At 38.1% G+C, this 17,285-nt stretch overlaps 5 protein-coding genes across 8 annotated transcripts; 2 read left to right on the top strand and 3 right to left on the bottom strand.

Annotated features, from left to right (window-relative positions):
* Positions 1–597: 597 nt before the first annotated feature.
* LOC108842460 (uncharacterized) lies at positions 598–5,937 on the bottom strand. 2 transcript variants are annotated; one of them, XM_018615379.2, is made up of 5 exons: positions 5,701–5,937; positions 3,201–5,534; positions 1,835–3,097; positions 1,366–1,597; positions 598–1,286 (listed from the first exon to the last, which is right to left on the bottom strand). In XM_018615379.2, exons 2-5 carry the CDS (start codon positions 5,448–5,450, stop codon positions 799–801), a joined length of 4,233 nt encoding a protein of 1,410 aa, XP_018470881.1. In that variant the 5' UTR covers positions 5,451–5,534; positions 5,701–5,937; the 3' UTR covers positions 598–798. The 2 variants fall into 2 exon arrangements, with proteins under 2 accessions (XP_018470881.1, XP_018470882.1); XM_018615380.2 differs by having other exon boundaries at positions 598–1,283; positions 5,701–5,936.
* A 2,079-nt stretch (positions 5,938–8,016) lies between these two features.
* LOC108843485 (uncharacterized) lies at positions 8,017–9,892 on the top strand. Its single transcript, XM_018616696.2, has 3 exons — positions 8,017–8,588; positions 8,962–9,223; positions 9,339–9,892. The coding sequence occupies exons 1-3, from the start codon at positions 8,277–8,279 to the stop codon at positions 9,716–9,718; spliced, it is 954 nt and encodes a 317-aa protein (XP_018472198.1). The 5' UTR covers positions 8,017–8,276; the 3' UTR covers positions 9,719–9,892.
* A 365-nt stretch (positions 9,893–10,257) lies between these two features.
* Positions 10,258–11,859, top strand: LOC130508202 (uncharacterized protein At2g39795, mitochondrial-like). The gene is made up of 3 exons (XM_057003540.1): positions 10,258–10,497; positions 10,596–10,921; positions 11,481–11,859. The coding sequence occupies exons 1-3, from the start codon at positions 10,324–10,326 to the stop codon at positions 11,659–11,661; spliced, it is 681 nt and encodes a 226-aa protein (XP_056859520.1). The 5' UTR covers positions 10,258–10,323; the 3' UTR covers positions 11,662–11,859.
* Positions 11,860–11,944: 85 nt separating this feature from the next.
* Positions 11,945–14,526, bottom strand: LOC108843315 (E3 ubiquitin-protein ligase At1g12760). The gene is made up of 5 exons (XM_018616488.2): positions 14,146–14,526; positions 13,282–13,974; positions 13,057–13,182; positions 12,689–12,980; positions 11,945–12,597 (listed from the first exon to the last, which is right to left on the bottom strand). The coding sequence occupies exons 2-5, from the start codon at positions 13,932–13,934 to the stop codon at positions 12,325–12,327; spliced, it is 1,344 nt and encodes a 447-aa protein (XP_018471990.2). The 5' UTR covers positions 13,935–13,974; positions 14,146–14,526; the 3' UTR covers positions 11,945–12,324.
* Positions 14,527–14,956: 430 nt separating this feature from the next.
* On the bottom strand, positions 14,957–16,290 carry LOC108839985 (photosynthetic NDH subunit of subcomplex B 3, chloroplastic). Of its 3 annotated transcripts, none has more exons than XM_018612794.2 (6): positions 16,051–16,290; positions 15,863–15,976; positions 15,699–15,752; positions 15,488–15,546; positions 15,290–15,352; positions 14,957–15,187 (listed from the first exon to the last, which is right to left on the bottom strand). In XM_018612794.2, the coding sequence occupies exons 1-5, from the start codon at positions 16,240–16,242 to the stop codon at positions 15,316–15,318; spliced, it is 456 nt and encodes a 151-aa protein (XP_018468296.2). In that variant the 5' UTR covers positions 16,243–16,290; the 3' UTR covers positions 14,957–15,187; positions 15,290–15,315. The 3 variants fall into 3 exon arrangements, with proteins under 3 accessions (XP_018468296.2, XP_018468297.2, XP_018468295.1); XM_018612795.2 differs by having other exon boundaries at positions 15,497–15,546; XM_018612793.2 differs by having other exon boundaries at positions 15,484–15,546; positions 16,051–16,288.
* Positions 16,291–17,285: the final 995 nt, after the last annotated feature.

Raw genomic sequence — 17,285 nt, 5'->3', positions numbered from 1 at the left:
TTTCATCTGTCGGATACAAGCGTATATAAAAAAAAGACGGGAAATCTTGAGGTTTTTGGTTTTCCTTGCGCTATAAGATATTGCAAAACCTAAAAAAGAAGACAAGAGAGAAACCTTTCAGAAGAAAGAAAGATGAAACAGCCAGGGAAAAGACAAAAATGGAGGTGACAAGAAGACGATCTCTGTCTCTCTCTCTCTCTCTCTCAGGTTACAGAGATGATAAAAATAGTGAAGGAGCCAGCAAAAGGAAGGAGACATTCTCCTGAAAAAACTGCTGTCTCGAAAGCTTTCCCGCCGTTGAAAGTCTTTCTTCTTATTCTTCTTCTCTCTCATTTCATGTAAGATTATTACCTAAACGAGCTTATATAAAATGATTTTAACTCTTGATAAAATCATAGGACCATCCGCTTTAAAACGCTGATAATGTTTGTTCTTTTTTCATTTGATTATAGGCGGTCTAGGAATCCACCCAACCGACAAATTAAATCTAAACAAAACGATTTTTCTAGAACAATATTTAAAAAGAAAAATCGGTTAAAAGTAAGACGCTAAAAAAATCAGTTTAAGCATCAGCCTAAGTAATTCTTAAACAATTAATAAAATCATCATTCAGCACCATTTTACTTGAACTCCGAGTTCGATCTTTCTATAACACAAGATGCAATGTTATAACTTGAACTGGACGGCTACAATAGCAACATGATATTCAACTCAAACCTTGTTCCCTAGCTGATCAAAACTAAAACATAGTAATGGTTCTGTAGAAATTTAATATTTATTTTTTTAAATGATTTTTATTTACGTTGCCGTGCCGTCTCCCGTCCCCATGCTACTACAGTCTGCAAACATGAGAGCAGCTGCGGCTTTCTGGATCGCTAGATCTGCTTTGTACCTCAATCTCTCTGCCCTTTCTCGCTTCGCCTTGGCTATAGCGCATGCCCGCCTTGCAGCACCAGCTGCTTCTCGCAATTTGTATTCATCAGTATCTCTACTACTACTGCTATGTAACTCTTCCGCATCAAGACAAACAAGATTGGAACCGGGGGAGGATTCATAATAGCCTCTTGCATTCCACCGTTCACTCATATTCCTCTTCCCGTTGATTCTTCGAGACTTGTTTTGGTGACATCCGCTCGAGAAATATCCCATGCCTAGGTCACGTGGAGAATACGTCGTCCCAGGATGATGATGATGACTCAGAAATTCCTCCGAATGCTCGTAGTTGTGGTTTGAATACACAAACCTCTCCTCTCCAGAGGCCAGACCACCAGCACATCTTCTTCCTGCTAAATAAATGGAAATATTTAAGACAGCAACTCATACAGAGGATTTTTTTAGAAAACAAAGCAGGTAAAAGAGGGTTACCAGATGAATTATAGGTATCATAATTTCCCAAAGCAGTAGTACTATGTTGATGAGCATAAACCGATAGTTTCTTCTGGTGTGAACGGTGCTTTGTTCCCCTGTGCTTGACTTCCAAACCTCGAGGCTTAAAACAGAAAGCAAACATCGCTGGCTTCTCACTTGGAGGGTTTGCTTTGCTCATAGCCAACTCCCAGTTTTTAACCTCTCGTTGATATTTTTCCCACAGAGGTGGCTGAAATGCAGAGGTAGAAAAACAAATGTTTATATAAGGCGCAAGTCCTGTTGTAGAAACATAATATTAAAGTAAAATAACTAGCCCTGCTGTCCAAAAAAATATGTATTTCACCCCAAGTACATAAAGTAGCGCCTAGCAATGCATCTTTTGAAATCTTAAGACAAACATGTAAGGAAAAAAAAAAGACGAAATCAAATAAAATAAAAAGAAGGAAAGGTATTAGAGATCATATACCTGAAGATGCCTAATTAGTGGCATTCCCTTCCTCTGCCTCTTTGTTCTCCAGTGCTCATATATTGTTGTTTCCATTGCTTCCAAGGATCCAACTCCGACCATCAGTTCTTGAATTTCGATTAAGGTAAAGTGATCACGCTGCTTTACATATGAAGCCTTCTCAAACATGTCCATCGCCTTCTCAAACACGTCCTCAGTGATCTCACAAGAGGCACAATTCTCAGCATCCGAACACTCGCGAATTCTCGCAAGGCACTGCTCATCATCGCTGTCCATGTCGTACATAACACGTGAAGGATCCAATGCCATCTCAACATCAGTTTCAGTCTGCCTGTAATATTTAGAAGAACTGCGGATCAATTCAGCTTCTGTTCCATCAGAGCTCTCTGTTTCTATCATACGGATGCCAGGAATAGGAATATTTCTAACTAAAGCAGCCCGAGTATTTCTATTGTAGCACTCTTCATGCATCTCTTTGAAAAGAAACCACTGGCCTCTATCAGGGAATTCTAGGGTCCAATCTTTTCCTCCTTTCCACATCATAGCATGTGTAAACCTATTTGTCGACCCAGGCTGGAGAAATTGATGTGCCCTATGTGAGTATTTTGTTGTCCCTGAGATTTTCACCGCAAGTTTCCATTCGTTATTATCAAAGGGTTCCAGGACAATCTGAGCTCCAAATTCTCTCCAGCCTCTGTCTCCAAGAGTGACTAACACATTGGCATCACAGAAACTAGACTCCAAATCTTTCTGACCACGTACGGAAACATCAGCAGCAGACCTTCTAATTCTTTTGTTCGGAAGCCCCTTGTGCAGGGAACCTTTGTTTTTCGAATCTGAACCCCCAGAAGGTAATGAATATGACACCTGGGTACGTCGCTTCTTAGGTCCACTTCCCAAATTAGAGTGCAGAAAGTCTCCCTTTGAATCCGACCAACCATGTGAGAGATGGCCATTTAAAGAACTTTTGCTTCGTTGCCACATACTTCTTGGGGCAGTGGCCTTGGGACTTGAGGTGCTGCTTTGAATATTCAAGGCCAGATTACTTGACTGCAGCGCACCATCTTCACAATGATCAGATATTGGAACTTGAATATCAATGCCATTCATGGCAACGTTAGACCTGGTTTCGTGCTTATGTCTGACAACAGAAGAGCTGCATGACATCCAGTTTGCAGAATTAGACCCTAGATCTTGCCTTTGAGACGATCTTCTGGAAACAAAGCCTGAGCTGATTCCATGCCTAGATCTCTTCTGCATAACCTGATGTTCAAAATAAATAAACTCATGTGGGTAAGATACACAAAATAAAAGTGAAAGGCAACTAAATACTGAACCAGAATCATGCATTAAAGAATCAATATACCTTCTGCAGGGCCTTCATGTTATCGGGTGTACACTCGGAAGTTGACACTTGCTTAACCAGCAAAGAATGCCTCCTGAATTTATGTTCCAAGTTTGACCACTTCGAATGTTTCACTTCATGGAAACTGTAGAACCGCCTTTGAAAGCCTGGGATGAAAGAAACTTGGAGACCAATTGAGAAAACTGGCGAATTCAAGTCAGCATCCGTTCCTTGTACTCCTTGCTTATTAGAATGATCTACAACCGTCAAGATCTGGAAAATCAACTGCAGAGCTTCCATTATGCAGCCTTCAAATATTAGATACCTTAACCCATCTTGGTTATTCATGAAAATCATTTCCAAACAAACCCGTGGCCACAAACTCACAAGTGTACCATGATGAAGCAAAAGAGTAACACGTGAAAGCCAGTCAACATCCGCCCAAAAAAAGTAGTTCATCAACGAAACGACCTGTACGCTAAGGGACAACTCCAATGGCACTCCGTCATTCCACGGACAATAAATCTCCAAAAGCCCAGGACCTTCGAAAGGTAAAAATTCTACATCAGGATCCGGATATTTAGAGACACGAAGCTGCTCAACACTATTGTCACCTGACCCCTTGTAGAATCCTTTTTTTGCTGTATGAAGTCGTCTCCTATAATAGACAATAGGATATATGCTACCCTTACAAAAACCAGAGCCTTCCAACGAGGACTCATTCCCACTAGGTCCAGGTAATCCACATGATGTAAGAGAACCAGCAGATCTATCTGCGTACTGACCTGCAGTGTCCCTAACAACATCCCCATTCATTTTCAGAGGTTCATCAGATGTAATTATTTCTGATTTTTTCCGTCTTCGTGCAGCCTTAAGAGTGGAAGACTTGTCCCTATTCATAGACCGAGCCAACCATTTGATGATCGGTTCTGATTCCATGTCGCCCATGCAGCAATCATCTTCTAGCTTTACCTTCAGCTTCTCCTCGCCCTTACTGGATGTATCATTCCCTTTTATTTTCGGAGAAGATTTGGTCTCTGAACTGCTCCCTTTCCGTAGAATTTTTCCAGGAACTTCAGCAGGGAACAACAGAATTTTGAATCTTTCACCCTGTAAATTGATCCACTCTTCATCGCGATCATCATATTTTACATGATGCAGATTCTTGTCTCCATTGTAACCATCCACAAAGCCATGATACCAATTCTCATCCAAAGGCCACAAAATTTTTATTTGCTTGTTCAACAACCAGTGTGAATCCACATCTGAAAATGATATTTCATAAAAGTGGCGCCTTTTCCGAACTTCCCTCTTCCCATCAAGCTCTCTCCTTGGTCGCAACAATCTATCATCAGGGTCGTCTGAGGCACATTTGGAACTAAACAACTCAGACTGAGAAGCAGCTGAATTTTTACCAGAAGATAACGGGTTCAATCTACTGGCAGACGGTGAACCAGGAGTAACAGGATTCGAAGGAAACTGTGTGCAGTTCGGATCAAAGCGCGAAGACAGCATTCTTGCTGCATTAGCTTCAAGATTCTCCTCGTCATCTTCTTGTGATACCTTGGATATTCTACCAGATGGAGACTTCGCCTCGTTGTTTCCCGCACGTCTGTTTGATGCTGATGACTTCCTTTTTCTGCTATTACAGGGTTTTTTCTTAACGACCAGCTGGTCATCTTTCACTGGAGACGGATCAGAATGCCCGTTTTCCAACTGCAGCCGAGCTATTGAATCAGATTCTTTTTTCTCTTTGCCACATTCCTCCTCTTCCGCTTTACAGAGCTGATCCTGAGCACTAGATTCTTCACCAGCTTCCTTGAGGAGCTTATCAAGCAGCTCCTCCTGACTATCAGATTCCCCTGCAGACTTCTGTACAAGTCCATTATCAAACCTACTCTTCCCAACAAAATCCCTCTTACGTCTAGGCACATAAACCATGCTATCTGCCAAACCAACTGAAACCCCTTGAAGCCCATTATCATCACACAACTTCTCACTGGAGTCCTCCAAGCTGTCCAAAACCGAGGCGCCATTACATGCATTATCAAGCAACTTATCGTCTTCGCTATCAACTTGCTTAAAGCTACTTAGAGAAACAACTTTCCTGATCTTCTTGTCCTGCTTCAACCGATCAGGACTATTTTTCCTCTTCAAGCTCTTGGTCACAGAATCATTGGTAATGCTAGACTTATAAAGCGTCTTAAGATCCAAAGACCTCGACTTCTTCGAAACTCCCACTCCATTAGAGCTCCCTAAACTATTTTCCATGAAAGCTAAGCTAAAAACGAAAACCCAGAATCAAAATCCCCAAGGTTCAAATGCCATCACATAAACATAGACACAACTTCAGATCTGCGACATCAAGACGAAACCCAGAATCACAAAATTACCCAAAATAGATAAAACGAAGAACATACAAAATGCAAAAATAAAATAAATCCGATCATGCATTCAAATCCAAACAATTTTCTCCAGAAATCAAGCAAATTTAACAAAAAGGAGAAATACGCATGCTTACCTGCATCACTTTATCTGACGAAATCGACTCCCTTTAAGGACCTTTATAATCGCCACAATCCCTAAATCAAAATTAGGGTTTCGGTAAATCGGACTGCGAATCGGATCCCAAACCAATCAAAATTTCTTTTTTCCACAAAATTGTTCGTTCGATTTCGCGGAAAATAAAAGGCAATTTTGGTTTCTTTTTTAACCGTGAGAAACGGGAAGAGCTAGGGTTTCGTATGGGAGTAAGGTTTTTTCAGTTAAGACCCATTTATTCCAAATAGAAAAAAAAAGTATGGATGATGGATACCGTCCGATCTCAACGCGTTGCGGATTGTGTACGGTCCAGATTTTGTTTTTGGATAATCTCGATAAATAATTTTGCAACAGAAAAGCTACGATGGACGTTTCAGATCCTCTGATGCGAAATATTATTGACGGTCGAGATTTAAAGTTTTCCTCAGAGAGAACACAATTGTTTTCGATTGCACGAGTGCTGTTACTTAAACCTACTGTAATGCTTTGTCTAGTGTTTACAATGAGGTGATATTATTTGTTAAATTTGATTTGATTTAATTGATCCGAATTTTGTAGATATCTGTTAATCATCAAAACAAAATAAATATAAAAATAATATCTATAAAAATAAATTAAATTATAAATATTTAAAATTTATATAGCGTATATCTGTTCTGCTCCAATACATTTATAAATACATACATATATTTTAGATGTTGAGTTTAAAATGTATAAATATATAAAAGTATTATTTCAGCATACAAATTAATGAAATCCATTCATATTTTTCTGTAAAAATATAAAAAGAAAGGAAATAATATATTTCTTTGTAAATTATATTATTTTTGAATGCTAAATTTTTATATATTTAACTGAACCTGCAAAATGCTTATAAAATGATAAAATAATTATCATGAACTGGTTAACTATTCTGAATCATGAAATGATATTTTAGTATATATAAATCCAAAGATACATTTAATTTGCACTCAAAGCGCAAAACTCTTTTCGAAGTAAAACCAAATTTATATGAGATATAAATTTTTATTTTTGGTTGTATAACTACATTTAAATGTTATAAATGAGGCGTTATATTCAGTGTTCTGAAATTCGATTCAGATCCGTAGTTAAACTGACAAACCAATAACCTTATATGTAATCCAGTTTGGTTTTAAAAAAAAATTCAGTACTGAAAATTTAAAAAAAACGCAAAAACTTGAAAATAGAAAAAATTTATACATGTGTATTTTCTTATAAAAATAGTGTTTTAGAGTATATATAATTCAATTAATTTATATAAATATAATTTTGTAAAAAGTAAGATAATTCATTTATATAGTCCGCCTCGTATCAATTTTATTTATATTTTACAACTTTAAATTACAGTACAGATTTATTTTAAATTTTTATATTGATAAATATTATTATTATAGTTTTTCTCAGCATTATTATATAAATTAATTATTATCATTCAATCGTCTCATACTTAATAAATATATTAATTATGTATAAGTTATATATATATATATATATATGTATATATATGTATATATGTAAAATGTTTTAATAATATTGATATATTAGTATCCTCAGTTTTATAATGATTAAAAAATGATAACAGAAAGTAAACTCAAAAATTTGATATTTTTGTATCTAGATCATATGATTTTAATTTAATAGGATTTATTTAAAATTCTAAAACAAATATTTAGAAATGTACTATAAACAAACAAATAATATTGTATTTTATTATTCTATTTTGAAACGTAAATATACAAAATTAGAAATGTAAAAAATATAAAATAAGAAATAAATTTTTACAGGTTCTAAATTTAATATATAAATTATTATTTATTTTTATAGCGTATATTACAAACAAAAAGTTATAAAATATGTTGTTTAAAAGGAATTCATGCGTAAATTTTGAATCGTTTTAGTTTTGCAAATATTGGTAGAGTGTATTACAAACAAATTTTTAAAAATAAATTATATTAAGGACTCAAAAACTTAGAAACATTTATACATAACATATGAGAGAGGTGAAAAGCTTTTGTGACGGTTAGTTTTGTTTACTTGGGTCACCACACAATTTGTGTCTATAAACCAAAATGAAAGGGTTCAGAGTTCCAATCTCCGGAACATATGAGAGAGGTGAAAAGCTTTTGTCACGGTTAGTTTTCTTTACTTTGGTCACCACACAATTTGTATTTGATAGACCAAAATGAAAGGGTTCAGAGTTCCAATCTCCGGTTCAATTAGGCTAATCTAATTTCCGGTACTGAATGCCACCCATAAAGAGATAGAATCTCTCCATTGCCTCGTCGTGTAGCTCGCTCTCACAGTAGCCCTAATAAAAAGAAAGAGCCCCCTTCATTCGATAACAACTTTGCTTCTCTTCCTTTCTCGTTTCTGATCCGTAACCCTAAATTATCCACAACCGCCGCATCATCAGATCCTTCTCCTTCCATCCGTCGACACTCCCAGCTGAAATCGCCGAATTCCGTTTCTGGGTTCTTATAAAAATCAATCCTTTTTATCTGTTACTATCTGAATCCGTGGTTGTTGTGAGATAAGATGGTCGGTGGTGGAAACAGGAGAGACGAAGGATCGATGCCGATTCAGAACACAAACTTGTTCGCCGCTTTGGATACTCGGAGGAAGAAGAAGAAGTCGTCGTCCGACAAGAGCAAAGGACGTCAAGATCCGGTGAAGGAGGAGCCTGAGCCGCAGGTCTTCTGGTCTCCTACGCCTCTCAAAGCCAAGGCTTGGGCGGATATCGACAGCGACGATGAAGATGATGACTATTTCGCCACCACTGCTCCTCCCAAGGCCCTTTGGAGTGCCTCTGAAGCGTCCCGTTCCGATGCGAAAGAGGTTCAAGTTGAGGTTAGAAAAGTCAAAATCTCTTTTATAGGTTGTTGTTGTTGTGTCGTGTGGTATGTCTTATCTTAACTGTTAAAACTGTTTTTAATCTAGTTTCACATGTTTTTAGTGCTACGGCTTGGAACTACTCTCGTTGGGGAATGGTTTTGGCTTTTAGTTTGATGTACTTGACTGATGGATGATAAAAAAGTTTGCATTTTTATGTTATTGTAGATTGTCACAAAGGCAAATGTTCTGTGGTTGGTCATCATATATATCTAATTGTGGACCTTTGTTGTGTTAGATAATTTTTATGATATGTTTTGGCCATGGTTGTGTGCCTGTATGTCTGTTCATTGGGTTTCTGATAGAGATCCATTTGCTTTTAATGTGGCAGGAAAGTGAGAGTGAAGAAGACATTCTTGACGAAGGTGATGAAGATGATGATGATTTGGAGGAGGAGCATGAGACGCAAGTTCATCCAGAAGCAGAGCCTGAAGTGAAGAAGGCTCCTGAAGTTCCTGCACCACCCAAGGAGCCAGAGAGGCAGCTTTCCAAGAAAGAGCTGAAACAGAAGGAACTTGCTGAGTTTGAGGCTTTGCTAGCAGATTTTGGAATTGCACCCAAGGAGAATAATGGCGGCCAAGATAACTCTCAAGGTATCTATCGCACAGTTTCTACTCTATACTGGCTTATTATTGTTATTATATGCTCTGAGAAATTCATTTTGCTAATGCTGAATAAATGTTTCTTCCTTGTGCAAATACGTAACAGATAAGCAAGAGAAGAAGGAAGCCAATGGAGAGGGAGAGAAGAAGGAGAACGCGGGCGGGGAATCAAAGGCCTCCAAGAAAAAGAAAAAGAAGAATAAACAGAAGGAGGTAAAAGAATCTCAGGATGAAGTGAAGAGCAACTCAGATGCTGCTGCTGCAGGTGAGTCCGTTGAGCAAGGGGAGGAGGAAGAGGCTTCTTCATCCATGGATATCAAAGAACGGCTAAAGAAGTTGGCATCGATGAAGAAGAAGAAATCAAGCAAAGAGACGGATGCTGGTGCAAAAGTTGCGGCACAAGAAGCAGCTGCGAGGAAGGCAAAGCTGGCCGCGGAAAAGAAGAAGAAAGAGAAGAGTCACTACAATCAGCAGCCAGTGAGGTGAAACCAATCACCCACTCGTTTTGATGATATGAACATGTGTGTTCTTCCTTCCCTCCTTTTTGCAGGGAATGTGGTTGGGTCAGTACTTTTAGAGATGTGACTTTTTGATCTTTTGAATTATGCTGAATACAATGCGAGACATAGACAAGATAAAAGCTTTCTCTTTGAATTTCTCTTTTCTGTTATTCTTATATGTTTATCTTCATGCTTAGAAACACCCATTATAATTCACATGTTTGAACAAAACTTTTTATAACATACAGTATATTATTATAAACCTACATATAATATAACCAATTCGAATTCAACCAAACCGATTTAATTAGTATTATCTTTCAGATTTTTGAACAAAAAAACTTTTAAAACTGATTATATTTAGACCAAATTATAATCAAATTGAATAAAACCGAATCAAACCAAACGAAACCGATCCAATTCTGGTTAAGTTCAGTTATAATTTAATCAAAACCAAACCGAACCGACAGAACTGAAATGCCCACACATTGTCTTTTTTTTTTTGTCTTGTGTATATAAACCGAAGATTCGTGTTTTATTCGGCGAAGAAAGAAGGCAACTCGCCGCTGTATTCGAGACGGAGAAGTAAAAATGTTGAGAAGAGTGATCGGTAACGTCGCAGTCCGGCGTCAATTTCAAAGAGCTCTATCCAGCAAATCAGGTGGAAGCGGAAAGCCAAGCGACGTTTCAGCTGCGGTGGACTCGATGCTGCTTCGTTCCCTAAAGGAACATTACCTAGAAGTCTCCAAGATGACTCCTCCTCCCGTTCGTTCCCCTCTTCTCTAAAAAAAAGATTTAAACCTTGTCCTTAAACCCTAGCTTCCCTCTCACTTAGGGTTTTTGATTGTTTTTTTTTTTTGCAGAAAGTGACACCTCCTTCACCGTTCGAGATTGTGAAAGGATCGCTCGAGGGAACCGGCGCTGTTCTGAAGAAATCTGTCGGAAACGAAGAGATCAGCCTCTTCGTGATGAGGCTTGCTCACGGAGGTGGTGATGATGAAGACGAGGATGGGATTAACCAGCTGTTCCTCCACGTGGCTGTGTCGAAGCCGAACCAGGCTGAGTCTCTTCATTTCCTTTGCGGGCTTTACCCGGATGCGTTGGGTATCCACTCTGTTTCCATGAGGCCGAAGCTCGAGGATTTGGAGTTGTCTGATGATCCTGCTCGTTACACTGGCCCTTCTTTTGAGTAACTACTCTTCCTTCACACTCTTCTCTCATAGCGTTGCTCATTAAAAATAATTTGTATTCTTTTTTTAGCTTTCATTATTTTGATTAGTAAGTTTCTAGTAATTCAGTAGAGATCTTGACTGGTGGTACTACACTGAAGAAGAATCTGTGTTCTCTAATCTAGTGTTTTGGGAACTTCTTAGATTGCCTGTAAGCCATCTTATGTGATTCATTTCTGTTTTAATATGTCTTGTCTTCCTACTTTTAGAATAGATGGTTGTGAACAGGATAACTGTGTTAACATTGCTAGTTTACTCATTTTCTGGTTGATGTTCAGGAATATGAACTTATAATGGTGATAGACGTGTTCTAGATAAAGCAGAAGAAGTAGTTTGTTGTATCATGAATCTTCTTCGAATCAAAGATTACTCTTTGGCCTCTTCTTTCTCAGTTCTTAAACAAGGATTTGTGTCTGCTTTTTTTAGCATTGTGTTTATAAAACACGGGACTCACAGTTGATAGCAAAGCTTTTTTTTTATTATTATTGGCAAATAAGTGTTGGTAAACTGCTTTGACAGAGAGCTGGATGAGAAGATGAGAGACGTATTCCATAGCTTCCTGGAGGAGCGAGGTGTGAACGAGAGTCTCTTCCCGTTTCTTCAGGCATGGCTCTATGTAAAGGATCATCGTAACTTGCTGCGATGGTTCAAATCAGTTGGCACGTATGTGCATGAGAACCCATCTGCGGAAAACGCCTAGGGGGGGCTCTCAATCAGAGGGGCGTATCTTCTCAGTCTTTTGGTAGAGGTTTATGCGGTTAATTGTTTCGACAAGGCACTGTACCGCTCTTATATGATACAGTTCCAGGGATCGAGTTACTTTTGCTTCTTTCAGACCCTTCTTTCAAGAAAACATATGCATCAGTGATGCTGTTTAAGAAAAGTTAATTTTTGTCAATTCTATGAGCTCTCTTTAGAGGCAAAGCTGTGACACTAATATTACGAAACAAACAAGATCACTCTTGTGATTTTTTAAACATAACTAGAACATAACAACTCGTAATTTTCATGGTCCAGTATAAGGTTTCTTTACACTAAATCTTGATTTTGAGCCGAGAGTCCCTTCACAGGCAAAGGAACTGAAAGAGCCCTGGCTCTAATGAAGGTTTTGTTCGTTGATAAATTCAGATAAAAGTAAGAACAAAAAAAAAGTATTTGGAACACACTCAAACTCAATCACTGATTCTCGAAACTCTCCTACGCTTTCAGAGGTTTCAGTTTATAAAAGCAAAAAGGCATTTACACCGCACGAGCTTCCTCACCCTTTTCTTCCTGACAATGAGACTCGGACGAATCCAAATTTTCTGTAGGAACAACGCCTTTCCTCTTTCGTTATCTCCAACATCGAGCAAATGTCAGACACCTAGATAACACTGTTGGCCGAACCGCTATCAACTCTATGTTCATTCCGCTGCTGCTGTTGCTGATTGTTATCGTTTTCCCCAGAAGAGAGCGAGTTCAAGACCCCCTGGCTTGTCAAATCAGAATTCTTCTCCCCAACTTCACTCTTGCACAGAGGACAACTCGCATTGATCTTGAGCCATTTGTCAACGCACTCTTTGTGGAAGAAATGTGAACAAGGAAGCTCTCTCAGCTCTTCGTTATTTGCATATCTCGCCAAGCAAATGCAACAAACCTGCAAAACAATTGTAAATACTAAATGTTCAAATACTTGACTGTATGTGAGAGTGCATGTACGTAGAGTCAAAACTGTAAAGCGAACTCACAGCGTCCTCTCCCGAAATCGCACGTTCGTTATCTGTTCCAGCCGCCACAACTCCACCTTCGCCAGTACTTGAACCATTGTCATCGCCGCCACTACTTCTGCTTTTCTTCAACTTAAACTTATGAGTCGGCAATGCATTTATAGATTCAGGTGTGGCGCCTCGGGGTTGAGTTAAATCTTCTCTGTATCCGAGAATTGAGATAATGCACGGCAAGCAGCAACATATTGTTGTGCAGAGGATGAAGGGCATTGCGTAGCCAATACAGCTAAAGGTAAGAAACACTAAACATAACCTACAAAACAAATAAATGGACCGAGTCATTGACAAATGCAGCCAAAATTTGGACTAACCGAAAGAACAGTGAGTACCTGTACAAGTTAGGTGCCTCGGCTGCAGATGAATGCCCTCCGAATATCCATACATTACCTACCACAAACCACACCGCGAAGAAGCAATCCAGTGCCATTTTGAAGTATTCCACAATAACTTTAAGCCTGAAAAGAAAAAAAGCCAAAACCAAAGACTCAAGTCAGAGATCTAAAACACTAAATTATAGAAAACAGATCATGTAAGAGCACTTAAAGACAATTTACCTAGCAGCACTTATGAAGCCATGATATCTACTACGAGAAGGCGTGTTGCTACTCTGTCGACCATCTCCTTCAGCAGTCCTGGATATCGAGAACGCAAACGGTCCAGCTGCGACGTTAAGATTAGGACGATGCTGACCAGACTCCTGTTCAGAAGCCTGATTGGAATGATAATACCTCCAGTACAAAAGCGGGAGCGTCGCAACGCACCCACAGGCATAACCCACGATCCAAGCAAACAAGGGAGCGCGTGGATGCTCGTGTTTAGACAAACACAACACAACGATAGCCGCAACGATCTGGCCAAGAGTGAGGAACAGCTCAATGGAAATCCAAAGACCAGAGTTCAAAGGACTTCTCCTCCTGCGGTTGCTTCTAGTAGGATTAGACCTCATAGAAGAGGAGGAAGAGGAAACTGTAGCTGGCTGAGGAACAGGAGTAGTGGAGGAAGGTCTCTCAACGTCATCATCATGATCGTGTTGTAGAGGCTCCAAAACGTTTGAGATTCTATCGTGAGAAGAGGAGGATGGGATGTCAATGATGTGGTGGTGGTTTGGGGTTTGAGGATCTGATGATGATGATGATGATCGTTCCATGAATGTAGAAGAAAAGGTCTGAGCTTTACGATGTTGTTGGTTCAGAAGAGAAACACCCATCTAGGGTTTTTGTCCATGGAGAAGTTTAAATTCGATGTTCCTGCAAAACCCCGCACAACACATCAAAATCGAATTGAGCCCTAAATTACTTAAAAACGAAATTGAGCATAAGATTCAAAGATCGAAAAGAGAAAACCCTAAGAATTGGGTTAAAGTCGATAGATTTAACAAAACCTAATTGATTATTATCGTAAGAAATTAGGGAACAAACCTCCGCCTTCAATGGCTGACTTTTTTCCTTTTTTTTTTTTGCTTCTTCCCCTCAAGAAGAGAAGACCCAGAATCCAATTTAGGAAGAAGAGTCAACTTTTTCAGCTATCGAAATCCTTTCCTTGTTCTTGTCGTTGTTGATCGTAGTAGTGTTCTTCTTCAATTCCCCTTTGCGATTTTTTTATTATTATTTTGTGCTCACCGATCAACAAGGGGGTGTGGATATTAAAAAAATATATAGATATTTTCTGGATATTAAAATTTTGGGAGCCAAACAGCAGCAATCACACAAAAACAAAAGGAAAACAAAAGAGAAAAAAAATGTAAAATATTACAGGAGGAGGAGGATGATTCAGAGGGGATAGTGATGGCCTTCTTTGGCCCTTTGCTTTTTGTTTTCTTTCTCAACAAGAAAATGTTGTAAAGTTAATAAATGAGCAACCCAGGAATTACGTTCTGGCTGCTTTATCCCCTGTTTTTTTTTTCTGGTTATGAGCTTTCTTTTATTTTAGGTGATATATCATCAAGGTTTTGACGCTATTTAGTTGTATTTTCCGAGCTGGAAAATTGATTCTCTTGTTGATGCAACACCAGCTATGTTTTTTTATAGGTGTGTATGTTCTGCAGTTAGCTTTGATCAATTAGGCGTGTGTGTGAGAGAGAGAGAGATAGTCTATTTAAATTGGTCAAGACATTTATTTCTGGGGGGACGTATCCATTTAAGAATCTTCAATGTTCATGAATGATATAATATCCTTCCTAATTTGGCATGATTCCCAATCTTTTGTTTCCTAAGTAACCATATTTTCAAAAGCTTAAAATCTACCAAGCTTTATATAATAAGATACTTGTGACATTTGCCATCTACAAGTAAAAGCTGAAACAGTTTCTAGTTGGAATCGAGCTGTTGGGAGATGTACAAACAGAAAACTAGTATGGGACATATAAATATGGCTCGCGAGGAGCTGATAAACGAATAGAGAACCCTTACAACATACATGGGGAATTCACTTCTTCCATTGCGGAATCCGCTGAACCACAACCTACAACACCAAATGTGAAAGATTATCAATGAGAAACATCATCCAAAAAGAGTTTGGGTGTTTGAAAACACAAATCTAAAGCTTTAAAAGTAGATAGGGCACCTTTCCTGAGTTTTCTTTGTTCCCTACTATTGTTTGGCATGCGAGTCTCCATGATTCAGGCTTCTGCACCAATACCAACAAACAAAGCCTTAAGATATGAAAAACATCACAGTTTCTTATTTTTTCAATCACAATTTGCCTATCTAAGATGTGAATTAATAAAATAAAAAGCAGTGATGAAAAAAGAAACAAACTTTCTTCAGGTACTTGTTTTCTGTATCGGTTCTATCGTTCAGAAGTTCTCTGCCATCAAGAATCTGCACATAAGCAAAAGATCAAATGTGATTTTTGGCTTGAATATTTGCTATCAAAATAGAACAAACTAAGAGATGAAAACACAGCTAATAAAAAGTTCATTCATCTACATCAACATGACGAAGAGATGAAAGATAAATGAAGTTAAACTTGCCTCAACAATGCAAGTTCCACAGCTTCCTCCACCTCCACAATTCATCACTTTCCCCTAATCATCATCACAATTTTTTTTATTTTTTTTTAAAAGACATTTCAAACACTGTGTAGATCATAAGAGGCAACCGCGAGTAAGTAAAGAGAGTAGTTTTAAAAACTCACGTAAGTGGCGTAAAGATCGATCTTGTTGTCCTGCATAATGCTTCTCAGAAGCTTCTCTCCGCTTACAGCTTTCGCTTTATCCCTCGGATACGACCCGTCGCTCTCAGGCTTCGGCTGCAGCAAATACACAAGTTTTTATTAAAAAATATCGGATCATAACTTAACGAGGATATCGCACCGATCGTTACACCGAAGAACTCGAGCTCTATCTCAGGAGGCGTCGAAATCCCCTGCGGAGATGCTTGGGAAGAAGAAGAAGAAGAAGAGGAAGAAGAGCTACAGGAGATAACTGGAGCTCTTCCATTCACGGAAAATTGTCGATGACGCTGGATTTTCACACCGGAGACTGAGAATCCGAGGTTGAAACCGAGCGAAGCCATTTCTTCTCCGCTTGTATGAAAAGAGATAAACCGCGAAATGTGTGGACTTGGTTTTTCTACAAGTTATGAGGCTTTTTATCTGTTTTTAGCCCATTAATATCGGCCCATTCACCTTTTCTTTTGCGGTGTATATCTTCAATTTTTTTAATATTTATTTTAACCAATCTTCTGAGTTTTGGACTAACTCATGAGAAATTGCTTAATAAGACTGTTATTATTACAGTGATTTTAGCAGTTTTTATACTGTAATTTATTTAAAAAAATCTTCAAAGTCCAAGAAAAGAGAGAGTATTTGATCACATTTTAGCTTTTACCATTTAACCACAGTCATGCATTAATATTGGATCTTGATAAAAGAAAATATTGTAAACAGTAAACCAAAAAAGTAAATTTGGAACTTGTGTGAATATAGTAAGTGGGAAACATGAAATCAGATCAGTCAAAGACAACATAGATGACCAATATCATTTTACTTATTTGTCAGTTTAATCAACATTCGCCCCTATCTTTTCCGGTGAAAAAAAATCCACAGAGTTTTTCTAATAAGATCACAGACAAATAATTATGCATAATTTATAAGTTGACAACTTTACTAACTGACCCACGAACTGAACTTTTTCAAGGTGCGGATAGGTTAGTAGTGTGTTGGTTACATTAGATACAAAAAAAACTTTATTGATTAGACGGTTTTAAATTATTATGAATCTTTTATGATACCTTAATAACAAAAAGAAGTCTATCCATGCAATGATTTTGCCATATTACTTATGCTTTTTGGGTGGATTTTTAATTATATTTGTTATGAAAACTATTACGAGAGATATAAAGATATAGTATATTCACATATATCTACTTTCTTAGATAGTTTCCTATTCGATAGATTGCCATTATTCTCTCTAGGTTTACGCCTCTGATCAGAGAGCTATATATACTTTGTAATATCGAGATCAATAACACAAGTTAACATTCAGCAATTCATAAGTTTGTCATGGTATCAGAGCTTGATCCATTCCTTTAAATTCGCTGATTTCTTACTCTAAAAA

The sequence above is a fragment of the Raphanus sativus genome, chromosome 2, assembly GCF_000801105.2.
Source record: "Raphanus sativus cultivar WK10039 chromosome 2, ASM80110v3, whole genome shotgun sequence".
NCBI lineage: Eukaryota > Viridiplantae > Streptophyta > Magnoliopsida > Brassicales > Brassicaceae > Raphanus > Raphanus sativus.
This window is presented reverse-complemented; position numbering and strand designations above follow the sequence as displayed.

Coding starts and splice junctions, on each gene's coding strand:
- LOC108843315 (XM_018616488.2), bottom strand. CDS start 13,934: ATGGGTGTTTCTCTTCTGAACCAACAACATCGTAAAGCTCAGACCTTT. Junction 13,183..13,281: donor GGCTTCATAAGTGCTGCTAG/GTAAATTGTCTT, acceptor TTTTCTTTTCAG/GCTTAAAGTTATTGTGGAAT. Junction 12,598..12,688: donor CGATTTCGGGAGAGGACGCT/GTGAGTTCGCTT, acceptor ATTGTTTTGCAG/GTTTGTTGCATTTGCTTGGC.
- LOC130508202 (XM_057003540.1), top strand. CDS start 10,324: ATGTTGAGAAGAGTGATCGGTAACGTCGCAGTCCGGCGTCAATTTCAA. Junction 10,498..10,595: donor CCAAGATGACTCCTCCTCCC/GTTCGTTCCCCT, acceptor TTTTTTTTGCAG/AAAGTGACACCTCCTTCACC. Junction 10,922..11,480: donor TACACTGGCCCTTCTTTTGA/GTAACTACTCTT, acceptor CTGCTTTGACAG/AGAGCTGGATGAGAAGATGA.
- LOC108843485 (XM_018616696.2), top strand. CDS start 8,277: ATGGTCGGTGGTGGAAACAGGAGAGACGAAGGATCGATGCCGATTCAG. Junction 8,589..8,961: donor CGAAAGAGGTTCAAGTTGAG/GTTAGAAAAGTC, acceptor TTAATGTGGCAG/GAAAGTGAGAGTGAAGAAGA. Junction 9,224..9,338: donor CGGCCAAGATAACTCTCAAG/GTATCTATCGCA, acceptor AATACGTAACAG/ATAAGCAAGAGAAGAAGGAA.
- LOC108842460 (XM_018615379.2), bottom strand. CDS start 5,450: ATGGAAAATAGTTTAGGGAGCTCTAATGGAGTGGGAGTTTCGAAGAAG. Junction 1,598..1,834: donor CACTAATTAGGCATCTTCAG/GTATATGATCTC, acceptor TCTGCATTTCAG/CCACCTCTGTGGGAAAAATA. Junction 1,287..1,365: donor TGATACCTATAATTCATCTG/GTAACCCTCTTT, acceptor CCATTTATTTAG/CAGGAAGAAGATGTGCTGGT.
- LOC108839985 (XM_018612793.2), bottom strand. CDS start 16,242: ATGGCTTCGCTCGGTTTCAACCTCGGATTCTCAGTCTCCGGTGTGAAA. Junction 15,547..15,698: donor GTGGAACTTGCATTGTTGAG/GCAAGTTTAACT, acceptor GCTTATGTGCAG/ATTCTTGATGGCAGAGAACT. Junction 15,353..15,483: donor AAAACAAGTACCTGAAGAAA/GTTTGTTTCTTT, acceptor GTATTGGTGCAG/AAGCCTGAATCATGGAGACT.